General features: G+C 43.2%; 1 protein-coding gene across 1 annotated transcript; it reads right to left on the bottom strand.

Moving 5' to 3' along the window:
- Positions 1-1,997: 1,997 nt before the first annotated feature.
- COPS8 (COP9 signalosome subunit 8) lies at positions 1,998-12,793 on the bottom strand. Its single transcript, XM_061379380.1, has 8 exons — positions 12,677-12,793; positions 9,961-10,031; positions 8,568-8,616; positions 7,465-7,597; positions 6,401-6,508; positions 5,875-5,937; positions 4,673-4,714; positions 1,998-3,421 (listed from the first exon to the last, which is right to left on the bottom strand). Exons 1-8 carry the CDS (start codon positions 12,752-12,754, stop codon positions 3,342-3,344), a joined length of 624 nt encoding a protein of 207 aa, XP_061235364.1. The 5' UTR covers positions 12,755-12,793; the 3' UTR covers positions 1,998-3,341.
- Positions 12,794-15,434: the final 2,641 nt, after the last annotated feature.

Here is a 15,434-nt window from a genome sequence, read left to right as displayed (position 1 = left end):
CCCCTTAGTGAAGCCATGCTGGCTGTCACCAAGCACCTTGCTGTTTTCCATGTGTGATATTTCCTCTGAGCAGAATTTATTCCTGACCCCTGTGACAATGCAGTGTTTTAGCACAAGATAGGCCTAAGCCAAGAGAAAAACTTCTCTACAACTATGTCTAATCTTCGCTTTTGTAATCCATATGCCGCAAAATTCTTTTACGCTTGTCCATAGTATCAAAGTATGTTCAACTGAAGACCATAATATGAGTTAGAGCCAGCCTAAAAACAGCAACCATGCTGTGACTGCTCACTGCCTGCAAGGGAACTGAACTCTCTTACCTTGGCTTAGCACACCTGTATCTCTGCTTGAGAGGTTAACCGCAGCTCCACAGACAGGTTTCTCTCTGCCTTTCAGAGACCGGTTAAGTCTTCATCTAATGAAACAAACTGTGTTATACAATAACATCTTTCCAACTAGTCACCTCCTACTGTTACGGAAAAGCTGAATTTGTCTTCAGCCATTAAATCCAATCATGGATTTTGTTAGCAACCTACTGTAACTCCAAACATTCTAAATATGTATGTATTTTAAACATCATTTAATGATATTTTGAGATGTCCTTATTCCCATTTTTAGAATCCATGGCACAGTGCAGTTCAGGAACCAAATCAATCATGCCAGTGTATCACACAAGCTCCACAAAGAACTACAACAAACTTGCCACCAGATGGAAATTTCCTGTTTCCAGGTACTGTGACCCAGCTCATAGCCTGCTGCAGGATAAAATCATTCACTACTTCTAAGAACAAGCTGGGAAATTAAATATTTTACTTTATTAATTCAGTACATGCCAAACAAGTCCATTAAATGTCTTATGACTGCTATCAAAAACATCCCTCAAAGCCATTTGCACTAGCTGTATCATTGACCTTTCCCTGATACGAAGCAGAGCATTGCATTTGGCTGTAATACCCCTACTTCTCCAACATTTAATAGCTCTAGCTCCTTTACCAAACCTTAAACTCAGCTTGCTCCTCACCTGCCCATTTAAAACCTAAAACCCCCAAGGTGAGTGTCTACACAGGGGAACTGGGCAGCATTTTGGTTAATAAAAGAAATACCAGAATTACAGATCATTTGAGGAAGTGTGGTTTGGTTTTGGAGGCACCTTCAAATCTACTAATTTTTTCTACAAAGAACCAGCATGTGGATTAAGTGTTCTACTTCATGTACACAACAGGTTTGTCCAGAACAGCACAAACTAGTAGACTGAAGGGGAAAGGACTTAATAAGAGTAAGCAGCAGGTAGTCAGTTTTCAGGCTGGAAGAGGCTACCTGTCCCAGATTCAGCTGTAGGAGTTATTTTCCCTCCTTCTTAGTAGCTGGTGCAGTGCTATGCTTTCAACCTTAGCCTGAGAATAATGCTGATAACACCAATGTTTTAGTTGTTGCTAAATAATGTTTACTCCAATCAAGGACTTTTCAGTCTCATGCTCTGCAGTGAGGAGGGGCACAGGAAGCCAGGACACTTGACCCAAACCAGCCAAAGAGGTATTCCATAGCACAGCACGTCATGCCCAGGACAGAAACTAAGGGGAGTCACCCAGGAAGACCAGATTGCTGCTCACATCAGGCTGGGTATCATTCAGTGGGTGATGAGCATTTGTATTCTCTTCCCTTGTTATTTCTCTTATAATTATTGTCACTGGTGGTAGCAGCAGTGGGTTGTGTTATACCTTAGTTACTGGACTGCTCTTATTTCAACCTGTGGGAGTTATATTCTTTCCATTCTCCCCCCCCCATCGCTCCAGGAGAGGGGGGCAATGAGGTGGGAGTGAGGAAGCGGCTGTGTGGTTCTGCATTACCAGCTTGGCTTAAACCATGACAAAGCATAGTGTATTGCACCAATCTTTAACTAACCCAATTCAGATTAGACCCCAAACAGTTCATTTTAAAAAGAGCCAAACCAGACCAAGTGCTCTCTAAGGAAAAACTAAACAATGAAGTACACGAGGTCAGTGTAAACATTTTCTTTAATATCATTGAATTTAGAAATCCAAGTCTTAGGTGGGTTTCAAATAAATAATCAAATTGAGTAAGTGTTTACATATAAAGGGAGCTCTCAAAGCAGCAGTGCACAGGTTACAATTCCTCCCTGCTAACACATCCCCAGACAGAGAATGTACAGTAGGTAGTGCACACTGGAAAGAACAATCACAACGCACAGCACACTTGCCATCTTCAACAAAACCATTGAGTATGATGTTGGAGAGGGGGAAGAAGCAAAGGGAGGCATGCACTGCCCTTTAAAGCACCACTGTTTTCACCATAGCCTATTTACCAGCATAATACAAGTAAGAAGCCTGGAAATACAAGTCAGCCTTCTGCTTCCAAAACCCACTCTCAACTCAAAGTTTAAAATAGCAGTGCTCCAATAACAGAAACTGTATTCCTCAAACTGACATTGCAGCATAACATGACATCACCCCCATCCCAATTGCTCTCTACTCAGGGATACCTACTCTAATGCTTGAATTCCTCTTCGGTAACTGCAGAGGTAATCCAGAAAGCTTAAAGATGGGTAAGAGTTGTTGGGTTTTGTAGATCCCGGCCCAGACCAAGACATGACAGGCTTCAAGCAGGTGTACGATTACCCAGCAGAGTATCTGGTGTCTTACATCACTAATAACACCTTCCAAAAGTAAAAATTCTTCCTCCAAGTCAAAACTTGCTTTTCTTAAATGACTCCAATTATTCTGCTGTAAAAATATGCCCGATGTGAAATTCCACACCTCAAAGCAAGAAGATTTAACAATCCAGGAAGACCAACAGAAGAACAATTAGAAAGATGCCACAAACTCACATGCAAAGAAATTGCTATAAATCGTTTTCTTCAAGTTCCTGTTTCACCAACATATTTTTCTCTGCAGACAGGGGTAGGACAATCCACCACTCTTTGTACTTTGGTTCAACATGCAATTGATCTGTGTATGCACTGCAGTCCTCACCATAGAAGCACATAATCTACTAGCATAAATTCCTCAACACCAACTTGCTCTTTTCCTTCTCCATTTCCAGTATACCTGAAAAACAGTTGTGCCTCTCTCTGCTACGAGTCAACAAAAAACCCTATGTAATACTGCTGTGTACCTACTGAATAAATATGACAGGAGTTAAAGGATTGCTTCAATTGCTAGCTTGGCTTTGGCAACACACTAATTGTACTAACACCCACTGTATACTTCACACATTTGAGTAGGGGCCGCTGCAATGTTTAACAGATACAAAATAAATCTTAGATTTCTAGAACTGTCAGTACACAGGATTCCCAAGTTGGTCTGGATATAGGAGCAGGATAGTCAGTTTTCAAGGAAAGCCACATAGTCAGTCAATCTGGCCAACTGCTGTTCGTTCGGAATTGGTGGAACTGGAGCAGAGTCTACAAAGATAAAACAAAGGCATCATTAATAAAATTAAGAAAACAAATCGATCTGCAATACCAGCCATTACAACAGCAAGGAAGACATTAAATGCATCAGACTGTTAAAACAGTCTTATGGGGACGTAGCTTAACTGCATTTCCTGCCTATGCAGCTTTAGCTGACATAACTTTTCTGTTATCTGCAACCTTAAGTAATGCAAGAGTTACTAACAGCAAAGAAGCTAAAATACAAGTTCCACCTATCAGCAGTTTGTTACATATACTGGAGCCTGAATAAGGAAGACTGACAGCCCTTCCACTTGACAACAACAGCTCCTGAAAGTCTTCAGTTGCTCCTTTCCTTACATGTTGCCATACTGAAGATACCAAATAAATCTATTGGGCTACCTTACTAACAAAACACAGCAAAGTACTGAATGGGATGAAAGAGAAAAGAGTGCAGATGATGCAGATCATTATATAGACGCTAGCACACCTGAGATTACAGTTTAACAAGAGTTTGGAAGACAAGTGACTAAATTCAGGGAGATGATTAAAAATGAGAAATTAAAAAAAAGCAGGAGAAGTTGTATTTACTCTTCCTGAAGAGCTAACAGACCAGGATTCAGGATGTACATAAGTGGACAATACTGCTTAGGGCTGTCAGGATGTGACAGAGAAGGCTGACAATCAGAATGCTTTTAAAAAGCAAGAACCCAGCTCTTGAAATTGCCTTGGAATTAAGCCTGTATATTTTAAGACACTTTTGGCCACTATTAGATACAGCAAGCCACCAATTTAGATCTGCTGTCACTACTCTGTGAACAACAGAGACCAGTGTTTTGAGAATCAGCATGACATACTACACACCTCAATCCACTGTTGAGCACTCAGGAAAATCACAAGATACCTTCTACAGAAGTCCCACATCACGCAAGAGCAATGAGCTTTGTGAAGCATCTGCCTTTATGTCAAAGGTTTTGTCTTATAGGGGCTGTCTGTCCCTGCTATGGAATCTGCTCCCTACTTCAGCTCCCACTTCAACTCGAAGTGAGCATCTCAGGCACTCCTCAAGGTGTGAGGGAAAGAGAAGACAGAGGGAGAAACATGTTCACATAGCACCTGACTGAGGTGGGGTTTTTTTGAGGGAGAAATGACAATATTCACTTCTCCAGGACCCAATTCCCATTTTGTGGTGCCAGTAAAATTGTATTTATATTCATCATGCAAGTTTGGATATATGCACATAGATTATTAAACAGAACATACCCGATGAAGGAATAAATCTGTTAAAGGAAGCTTCCAGCACACCTGAAGAAAAACACACAGAAGTGAGCTCAGTGGACCAACTCTGAACAGTTCTAATAGAGCAATCCAAAACTGGATGAAAAGGTAATTAAAATGAAGCCCATTCATTTATCCCATTTTACTTTACAACTAAAAAGTAGAATAGTCAAGGCTTAGCTATTTAGACACGCAGCTTCAAAATAGATGACAATCTCCTGCCTCTTTCTTTTGCCTCAATAGTAGTTCTTGCACTCACTTTTGGGAAAGAACCACATGTAACTAGTTCCCAGTACTTGCCAACACTACATATGCTGCACCCAGTTAATACAAAACCTGATCACATACAAAAGCTCAGGGCTCTGGTTGGTATGTGCCCCTAGGGATAAATTTCAACACCTTCCCTGGCACATGTTTATTATGATACTCTGGGCTCTAAACTCCTAAAAACTCTGCCCATACAAACAATATATTTTCTTAGCCTATTAGATGTTGCCCCTTATGGATATGCTGTATGTAACTTTGTATTCCAGAGCTGTGCCATGTAGTTTAAGAGCAGTCATTTATTCTGCTTTCAAAGCTTAATTTTAACTTTGCCATAGCCAGCAATAGAGATAGCTTTAGCATTAAAAAAACCCAAACCAAAAGAAACAAGCATTTCTGCAGGCTGAGCTTTGCAGCAACAGACACTGTTATCAATACCACAATGTCAGTGGGGAAAAGATCCAGCAGAACAAAGTTTAAAAAGCAAGTAACACCAAGGACTGGAGCTCTTCAGAGCACAGAGATCCACGAGATCCCTGCTCAAATAAGTTCTCCTTCTCCTGAAAAGCTTCCTAGGTTCAAACTGGTATATGTTTTACTCATCTTTATTAGATTAAACCATGTCCCTGGAGGTCATCCAACTTACATTCCACTGCAGCAGAGGAGGAGCAGGAGAAATCATAGCCTATCCCGTCTGCTTTTGTTTAAAACAGTTAATTTGAGGATGTAGTTTAATCCAAACTACTTATAATCCCAAACCAAATCCACTACTTTGTACTTCCTACATCTATAAGCATTCCATGTAAGCAGCATAAGCCCCCATAAAAGACTCTAAGAAAATATTATGCACATTTTCAATTCAAACCACCTAATTATGGGAAAACACTAAACTCAACATCTAATCAAGTAAGAGCTCCACCTACCTGGCTTTTTAGGCATTACCATACGAGTTGAAAAATCTGCTTGCCAGCCCTGTTCTAATACACCTGCAAAGGCATTTTTACATTAGTAAGAACAAATGTCCTGTAAAATTGCTAGAAATGTAAAACCAAGATGCACATTAAGACCAGTAAAAAAAGTATCTCAGTTCACTGCCTACATGCTGTAACTCCAAGGCATACTACTTAATGCTTATATTTAGACATGTAGTGCAACAAGTAATATCACAAAAGTAATAACACATGGAACTAGCTTAATCCACTACCTTCACTCTTCTCTCACCACAGAATTGCTTTAACAGTTCCACATACATAAGGGAAGATAACCAGTGGTAACTAGTAGCAACCCCCCCTCCCAAACAAAACACCCAAACCCAAGACATTTTTCTCTATTCATTGCCTCATCCCCATTACTTCTCTTTACAAGTCTCTGAACTTGTACAAATGTTTATTTCTCATCACTTGCAGCTCTGTGATCTCAATCATGCAAATGTGAATAAATGCAAAGTACCTTTCACAGCTTCTTCTACAGGAAGCCCAACAAAAGCTGCAAAATCATCTGCAACTATTGAGGTATATGCCTGAGAAACCAGTCCAAAGGCTCGCTTCCTAGTTGCATCTAAGGAGAGAGACACTGTAAGACAGACTGATTTCCATAGCTAGAAAAATTTAACACTTTTTGTTCCATTTCTAACACTACCACCCTTAAAGCCAGCACTTAAGAAGTTCCCCCTCCCTTCCCACTATTCACTAAAGTACCACAACCACAGATTACAGCTTGCTCTTTGCCATGAAAAAAGCCCTCAGTGACCCCATTCAACTTCCAAATGCAGTTTGCAGCATCTTGGGTACTACCACCCGTATGTAAACCCATTTAGGAAACTCTGCTTCTCATGGCAGGCTCCATTTGCAATCAGCTTGTGTGTCAAATAGTTAGAAACAGGGAAAAAAGAGGAAAAAGAAGAAAAAAAAAACAATAATGAGTTAAACTATAAATGCCTTTTTGGCCACATCTGCTTTGACACCAAGGCGTCTAAGAAAATCCCAGTTTCTGAAGCCACAGAGAATGTTACAGCAAAATACTTTAGAAGGACCTAGAAGTCTGCCCTGCCGTCTAGAAACAGGACTTTGCATCTTACACAGTTTATAAAACATTTGTCTAAACAGACATTAAAAAAAACACCTTTATGTAAGTGTCACAAGTTTCTCAGATACCAAACCAAGTTCCCTAGGTTACTAGGTAGAAGTCTGATCAAACTGCATAACTGGTGGTCTGTTTTGCTATTACAGAACATAGTATATGAAATTCCAATACAACAATCACATACACAGCCCTAATGAAAACAATTCAACTTGTACAAACAAGTTATTGCAATGAAATTTTTATTCACACCTGGTACCTAAAGTCCCAGTAAGTAAAACCTACAACAACCTGGCAACAACCTTCCTCACCACTTGTGATTTTTCATAATAAGTAGTCATTTATCTACTTGTCTGTTTGCGTTTCAGCACACAGAAATAATTTAAGGCAACATATAATTAGTTCCATGCTACCTTCAGAAGCTCAATTTGTACCTCTAAGTGCTTCCATGATTGGTTGAATGGTTTCAGACCACTGATGTGCACTGATTGTTGTATAGATTCCTGGGAAGTCTCTCTGCCAGATTCTTTGTCCCACTGACCAAACTGCACCAAGCTCAGCATTTGCCTGTTGTGATAAAAACAACCAAACCCAACAAAAAGTTAACCCAGACCAGTGCATTCTCTATAGTGACCACACTGTACAAGCAGATTTCCACTTCCTTTCCCCACCGCAAGAGAATATCACAACTCAAAGACAAAAACATAAGTAAATCTTGTTCTTAGCATACATCACTGCTGCAAGCTCCCTGATCCATCCTCTGCTGTAATTTTATCACCCACATAAGAAAAGTCTGCTCACATCAGTTATACCAATCCAGGCTAATGTGACCAGCTAAAACAATCATGGAGAGAAATCTGCCCTCAGGATACTGACTGGAATTGCAAAAAAGACAGGCACAGCTTATTTTCTGCTTAGAGAGATGCTTGCCTCTTCAGTAGAGGCTTTCTAAGCTGCAGAAGCTGTTTGCACAGTGCAGGCAATTTTCAGCTTGCAAAGTCTTGCAATCTTGACAACAGGTCACACTTAATACAGTGACACTACAGTCACTACAACTGCTCTCCCACTACTGGCTTTAAGTTTTATTATCTTTAGCTGAATCTGAAAATGCATCTTTGATCCAAATGCAGTGCAAAAGAAGTGCCTTCAGGAAGTTAATAAATTTGAAGATGCATCTTAGCTCAGGTCACTTTTTGCAGCACAAGGTATCCTGCATCCCCATGTGGAATATGGCCCCATCCCAGTCAGATCAATTGCTTTCCTCCAGCTGACTACACTTCAGCATGAAGCTTTCTACTAAAAATTCTGCAGACTTACTGAATTCTATTGCACCAGATTGTTTGTGAAATGTACCAGGCAACAGATGAGCAACAAGGAAATCTTAATACCAATATGCCACCTGCTGGGCAAGCAGTTTATAGCACAGAACTAAGCCCAAGGCTACTTCCCAAACACAATCAATGAAGGAAAAGTGTCGCTATTAGCAAACTTAGGTGAAACAGGTTTAGTATCAAATGGCATTTTATGAATTACTTACAGATTTGATAGCAGGAGGGATTCTTTTCCAAAGATAGCGTGCATTATTCCTAAAACAAAGTTAAAAATACTTCTCAGTAAGCAAATGTTTGCTACAAAGAGACACCAAAAGGTTTGTTCAGACACTTTTATTAAGAGTCTCTGTGCTTTAAAATAATTCTTCTACATCTACTGAAGTAGAACAACAATGTTACTCTCAAGCAAAAAGTAGGACTACCATAATAAAACCAATAGTTCATTAACTGCCTCATTCAGCACAGTTCAGAAAAGGTTCATCATTCACCTGCCCTGTGCAGCATTTCACAGAGGTTACTTTCGCAGTTGTATTTTTAGAATAGCTGCATTTTTGATGAAGACACGTACAAACAGTGACTTATCATAGCGTGTTATGGTTTAGACCCAGCTGGTAAATAAGCCCCTTCTTCTCCTCCTCAGGCAGGACTGGGAGCAGAATCAAAACAATGTAAAGCCCACCAGTTGCAATAAGAACAATTTAAAGTATACTGCAACAACATTACTACTACTGATAATAATGATTAGGTAAATTACAAGGGGAGAGAATACAAAACTAAAATGGGAAAGGAAAAAAGCCCAACAATTATGCACAATAAAATTGCTCACAAAATTCAAAATGCAAACCAGAAAAACAGAAAACTAAAACTTCAAATCCATGTGAACCAAAGTTACCTACATCGGTTTCAGCATTCTCAGGGATTTTGTCCTGAAAGAATATGTATCTACAATGCAAAAAAACCCCAAATCACTCCAATCTTCAAATCCCCGGACCAATCCTTACTTGGACTTGGTAATCAAACACAGTAATATCATTTATTCTGCCTGAATAAATACTCAGGAATTTCTCTGTAAAATCCTAAACACAGTAAATCAGATTCATACAGGGTCATGTAATATACCACCAGACTGAATTCAAAGGATTACAGCTTCATGCAGATTCAGCTCATTCATGCCAACCGTACCCCTCATTTTTACCATGGACAGTTTAGAGTTATCCTGCTGTAATTTAAACTCAAGCAGCAGCATGTAATGCTACTCAAAACAAATGCAGCCTTGAAAAACCTACAAATCAACATGCTGAAGTGCTCAACACTTTTCAAAGGAGCCAATTTCACTATTTAAGGATCTTTTATCCTACAGCCAGCCTGCTTCCCTATAGCTCAAAAGGTGGGTAAGAGCAAAGGAGAGTAATTTTTCTGACAGAACAAACAGTAAATAAGACTTAACTCTGTGAGCAATGTAGAAAACAAACCAAAAACCTCACAGCACTGCCTACATGCATTTTGCTAGTCACACAACCAATTCCTAATATCCTGGCAACTGCAGCTCAAGCTAATAGCAACCAGTATCTGATGTGAAACATTAAGTGAAACACTTACATGTCATTATGCAACAGGTACAAAGCTAGCAGTTGGCCATAAACAAGGGGAGTTGCAATTCCTCCAGGGGCCTAAAAAAAACACATACAAAGAAGCTGGTTATATACCTTAAGTGGTATCTTACAAAATACAGCAGGAAGCCAAATTTAATGGAAACTGAACACTCCAAGACAATCTTTTCCCCACATCACATAATAGGTCTAGACAAACTGTCGGAGTTGCTGTATCACTGCAGCTGTGTTTTACAGTGAAGAGATAACTTGCACATGCCAGAAGTTTTACTTAGTAAACTTTGTTTTGCTTTATGAAAATGTTAAGTTACATCTTTCATTACTGCAATGTTCTAGCTTACAACCACTGAAGTTGTAACCACCTCACTTTACAGTTCCTTACAAACAGCTGGTTTTAGGCACTGGCCAATATCTTGAACCAAGCTTCAGCTCAATTAAGGGCATTCCACCAGAGTAAAGCTTCTTTGCCCACTTGAACTGCCCTTCTTTAGAACTTAAACTAAGCTTTGACACTTGCCACACTCCAGCCCGATTTTATAAACCAAGCAAATAGAGAAAAATGAATTATAAGAAAGTTATAAAATTTTGAAAGTCTATAATAATTTAAAAGCTGAAGAGATTTCCAATAGTTTTATAGCAGTTTATCAAAATACAGTGCAGCAAGGACTCACAGGAAGCCAATTATGCAGCTATTTAATTACATGTGTGATAGATAGGCTCATCTGAGCCAAAAGGAGGTGATTAGCTGTGTCGTGGAGCATAGCTGCAGAAGCAAAGCCCAAAGCCAACTGGGAGCCATCCCTGACACCCAGAACTGAGTGTGACAGAACCCTGCTATCTCCTCATAAGAGCCAAAAGGCAGCCAAAGCTATTGCAAGTCAGGTTCAAACAGCTTGCCCAAACCCAAGTATCAAGACTGTTTGAAGCTTGTTAATCTGAATGGGAATACAAAGGTAACTCCATTTATAGAAACGTGGTGTATAAGAACCAACATTCCCTCATGAGGAGCTATTCAGTGACTGTTAACACATGCTGTGATCATAGGAGTAACACCATCTCATCTAAGTATCCCTCTATCCACACTTCCTTAATAGACACCTTAGCAGCAAGTGCTGTACTGGTGTGCTACTCTGAAAGATGGAAACACACACCTTCAAAGCAAGCACTGAACAGCTCCCAGCAGGAAGGGGGAACCACTCTCAACTCTCCTCAGTGGTACAAGGGCACTCTTCTGCTTCTCTATGCTCAAGTGCCCATCACTTGAGGCAGCAGGTAGCTCATATTTTCAGCACAACAGTCTTTCTCCAGCTCCACAGCACTCTTCTGCAAAGCTCAGGGCATACCAAGAAGCTACAACAAAATGCTGAGAACATGAGAGGTACCTGGGCTCTGCACTGTAACTCCAACTGAATCTTGATGACACACACATGTTAAGTAGGGACCCCTCCCATCTAAGGATTACCTTTTCCACTGCAAAGCTCTGATTTGTCAAAACCAAAGTTCTGCTGTTGCAAATGATCACATACTTGAACCACTGTCTCCCTTCAGTTGCTAGAGCACCAACACCTGGAAATCACAACCACTAAAGAGTGCACAAAAGAGGAATAATACAAATTTTCCCTTATTTCAATCCTCCCCATTAGGATGTGCGATTTTCACATTTCAAAAAGCACTGGGAGCTCTGCAAGCCAAGAAAGGGTCTGTGGATATCACCCAGGAAGCGCTATCAACATTAACATGGTGCTGCTTGGAACGGCTGAGGGACCTAGGGGTTTAGTCTGGAGAAGGCTCAGGGGGGACCTTATCGCTCCCTACAAGTGCCTGACAGGAGGATGGAGCCAAGAGCAGGCTGGGCTCTGCTCCTAAAGAGCAAGGGATAGGACAAGAGGAAATGGGCTCAAGCTGAACTCTCTTGCACAAACGCCTCCAAAAAGACTCGAGTAATTATACTAAAAATGATCTCATTTATCTGCAGTTTGTGATTTTCCCAACTACTTTCTGGAAGTCTTCTGCACCAAACCCACACCAACCTCAAACACACGCACAGGCAGAGCACCACACACATCTCTCCTTGCAGCATCAGGGCATGCTCCCAAGCCAGCACTTTCACAGAATCAACCAGGTTGGAAAAGCCCTTTAAGCTCACCAAGTCCAACCATTCCCCAGCACTGCCAAAGCCACCACTAACCCATAGCACTGAGGCCTCGTCTCCACGGTGTGTGAACACTTGCAGGGACGGTGACTCCAGCGCTGCCCTGTTCAGCCTGTTCCAATGCCTGAGCACCCTCTGGGGAAGGAATTGTTCCTCAGCTCCATCTAAACCTGCCCTGGTGCAGCTTGAGGCTGTTTCCTCTTGTCCCATCCCTTGTTCCTTGGGAGCAGAGCCCAGCCCCTCCTGGCTCCATCCTCCTGTCAGGCAGTTGTAGGGAGCGATCAGGTCCCCCCTGAGCCTTCTCTTCCCCAGACTGAACCCCCCAGGTCCCTCAGCCGTTCCCCATCACACTTGTGCTCCAGGCCCTGCACCTGCTCCACTGCCCTTCTCTGGCCCCGCTCCAGCACCTCAATGTCTCTCACCGCGCGGGTTTTCCAGCCAGAACTCCCCATTCACGGGGGTCGCCGTTACCGCCGCCCCTGACCGCACCGCCACCGCTCTGCAAGGGCACCGAGCCCCGAGCCCTTCCCATGGCCTCAGAAACCCCTCGCACCTCGAGCTCCTGCGTCTCGCACTGCTCCAGGAGGCGTCGGAAGCCGCCGGCGCTCTCCGCCATCACCGCCACCGGCATCTTCCCGCCCGCCAGCACCACCTCACCTCAAGAGGCACCCACGCGCCTACGTCACTTCCGACGAGACCAATACGCACTTCCGCGCGCCAGCCGCTCTAGCCCCGCTTCCGTGACCCTGGAGGACTGCCGGGGGCGGAGGCGTGGCTTACTTCGGGGACGTAGTCGAATGGGCGTGGCCACTGCTTTGGCACGTCGGCCGGGGGGCTGTGGTCAACACGTGTGAGATAACGAGCGGGTCGCTTGTACCGTGTTCGCCCCCGTTATCTCTGTGTGTTTGTGTGTGATAAACACATCACGTTACGGTGTCTGTATGTATGTATCACATATCACGTGATGTATGACATACACCCTTCATTGCACATCGCACGTGCAATATAACATAGCATCTCTATGAGTACATGCACCCCCCAGAACAGCACATGGTATGCCAACATGGGGTATAACACTCTATTTTATAGGTAGGGCCACTCTTCTTCCACAGCCTCCTGTGACTCCAGTTCCCATCCTCACAGGACTGTACCAGGACCCCCCAGTTCCATCTCCCAACAGGTGATGTATTTATGACTTGGAGGGGTTTGAACATGCTTACAGCATGGAGTGCATCCTTGGAAAGCAGGAGGATTGTCACCAGATCTTTGCAATTAGAGACACAGAAGGAAACTTTCATTTTCTCAGAGCAAACCTACCTGGGGCCTTGTTTCCTGCAAATCCTTGCTTCCCAATACAACCCATGTGCTCTCCACCACAGCCCCACATCTCTTGAACAGAGCCCCACCCCAGTGCTCCCCCACCACCTTCCACCCCCAGGGCCACCCCAGACACCACCCCCCAAATCAGTTATTCCTTATATTCAACCAGGGACCCCTACAGCCCTCAAGCCTCAAGCCCCTACAGAGTTCCCTCAAGCTGTGCTCAAGAGCTGCATGACCTTGATGCTGAATTAGGGTTGCCCTGTATAAGCCTGACCTGGCTCCAGCAAGGTGCTCTGGAGGTGTTGCCCATGCTTTTGGGCTGGAAATAGGAAAGTACAGGGATGCTCAGCCTCTTGATGATGCTCCATAAAGAAAGGTTGGCATAAAGCCTGACCCTGTTGCCAGGGAGTCTCCGTGCTCCAGGAGAGGTCATGGCTATGGAAAAATTAAAATGACCTGTGTTCTCTTTGGGATTTGCCCAGAGGAGATCACTGTCCTCACCTTTTGCTCTGCGTTCCAATTATCTCATGCTTTTTGGAAGGCAATAGGAGAACAAAGCGGGTGGCAGCTTGTGATGGTGCCAGTGGGAGACCTTTCCTTAGCACTGTGGGGTTGGGGTCAAAGCATCCTGATGCCCATCATGGAGCACGCTGATTTGGGAAGGCTTCATCTTATGTTGGGATGTCATGGGGCTGCACTCCTCCATCCTGCTGCTATCCTCCTCCCTGGTGCCAGGAGGGAAGGTACGAGCCAGTCCCTGGCACCGCAGGCTGTGCTGGGCCCATGTGCATGCTCTTGCTCTGCCTGAGCAATCGTTTCAGTTGGGGAATGAACAGGGAAAATGGAGCAGACAAGAGGGTTCCACAAGAGGGCACTGTCTGCAAGAGAAACAAACGGGAGCGGGGCCGTGGCTACCGCCAAACATCCCACTGTCCCTTCCAGGGGAGAAACTCCGTTTGGGGCCAGTTAGGTATTCATATAGATATATATTTAATACCTATTATAATATTATAATAATATATATTATATATAATTTTATATAACATATGTATAATTATATTTATTTTTCAGGATTGCATTAAGCTTTTGGGACAACAATTGAATCCAAATCTCCCCTCTTTCACTTTAAAGCCATTCCCCCTTGTCCTGTCCCTACAGGTCCTTCTATAAAGTCCCTCTCTAACTTTATCTCCTCCCTGCACATGAGCTGCAAACTCGGTGATTGCAGGAGCTGGGGATGCTGCCAGAGTGGCTCAGCAGGGTCTTCAGACCCCTTCCTTGCCCCATAAGCACAGAGGAAACCAAGCATCACAGCTGGGAGCTCAACCCTTCGGCCTCTCCTGCTTTCCTGGCTTGAACAAGAATGATTTCCACACCATCACCACATGGTTTTGCTCGGCCCTGGGGCAGAGGGTTGCAGAGGGCTTTAACTAGTGCCTCTGCAGTGAGCCAGGAGATGCCATATGCCAGGGATGCCCAAGGAGCCCAAGTACTTGCTTCAGGAGTGCCTGCACCCCAACACCATCACATACCCCCCTATCTGCAGATAAGAGTACAACCCTTCACAAGCAGAAGCCATCAAGCCCCATGGCTGAGGCTGATGTCCCATTGCCCTGTCAGCACCATCTTTATCCCATGGAGAACAGCTTCTGATGAAGTGAAAAGTTCCTTCAAAACAGTGATGGATTTGGCCCAAACCTGCCTTTTATAGTGACTGAGACCACTGAGCTATCACCCTAGGAAATCATGGGACCATTTATGTTATTTGGGAGCTTTTCTTCCATTCAGGCACCAAAAGAAGAGGCCAGACCTGGAAAACAGCTGAGCACGTTGGGAAATCTGTCCCCCTGGCAAAGCCAACCACATTAAATTAATGGGAAAGCTCCTTGACTTGAAAGGATCCTGATTTCCCTTCAGCTCACAGGCTTGAAAGGCACTTTAGGACATGGCTGCCAGCTGTTGCAGATATGTAAAGTAAACTTAACGTG

This window comes from Neopsephotus bourkii, unplaced genomic scaffold, assembly GCF_033783945.1.
Source record: "Neopsephotus bourkii isolate Nb327-2 ecotype Australia unplaced genomic scaffold, CSIRO-AGI_Nbou_v1 NB_1768, whole genome shotgun sequence".
Classification (NCBI taxonomy): Eukaryota; Metazoa; Chordata; class Aves; order Psittaciformes; family Psittacidae; genus Neopsephotus; species Neopsephotus bourkii.
Note: the sequence above shows the minus strand (reverse complement) of the source record. Positions and strands in the feature narration are given on the sequence as shown.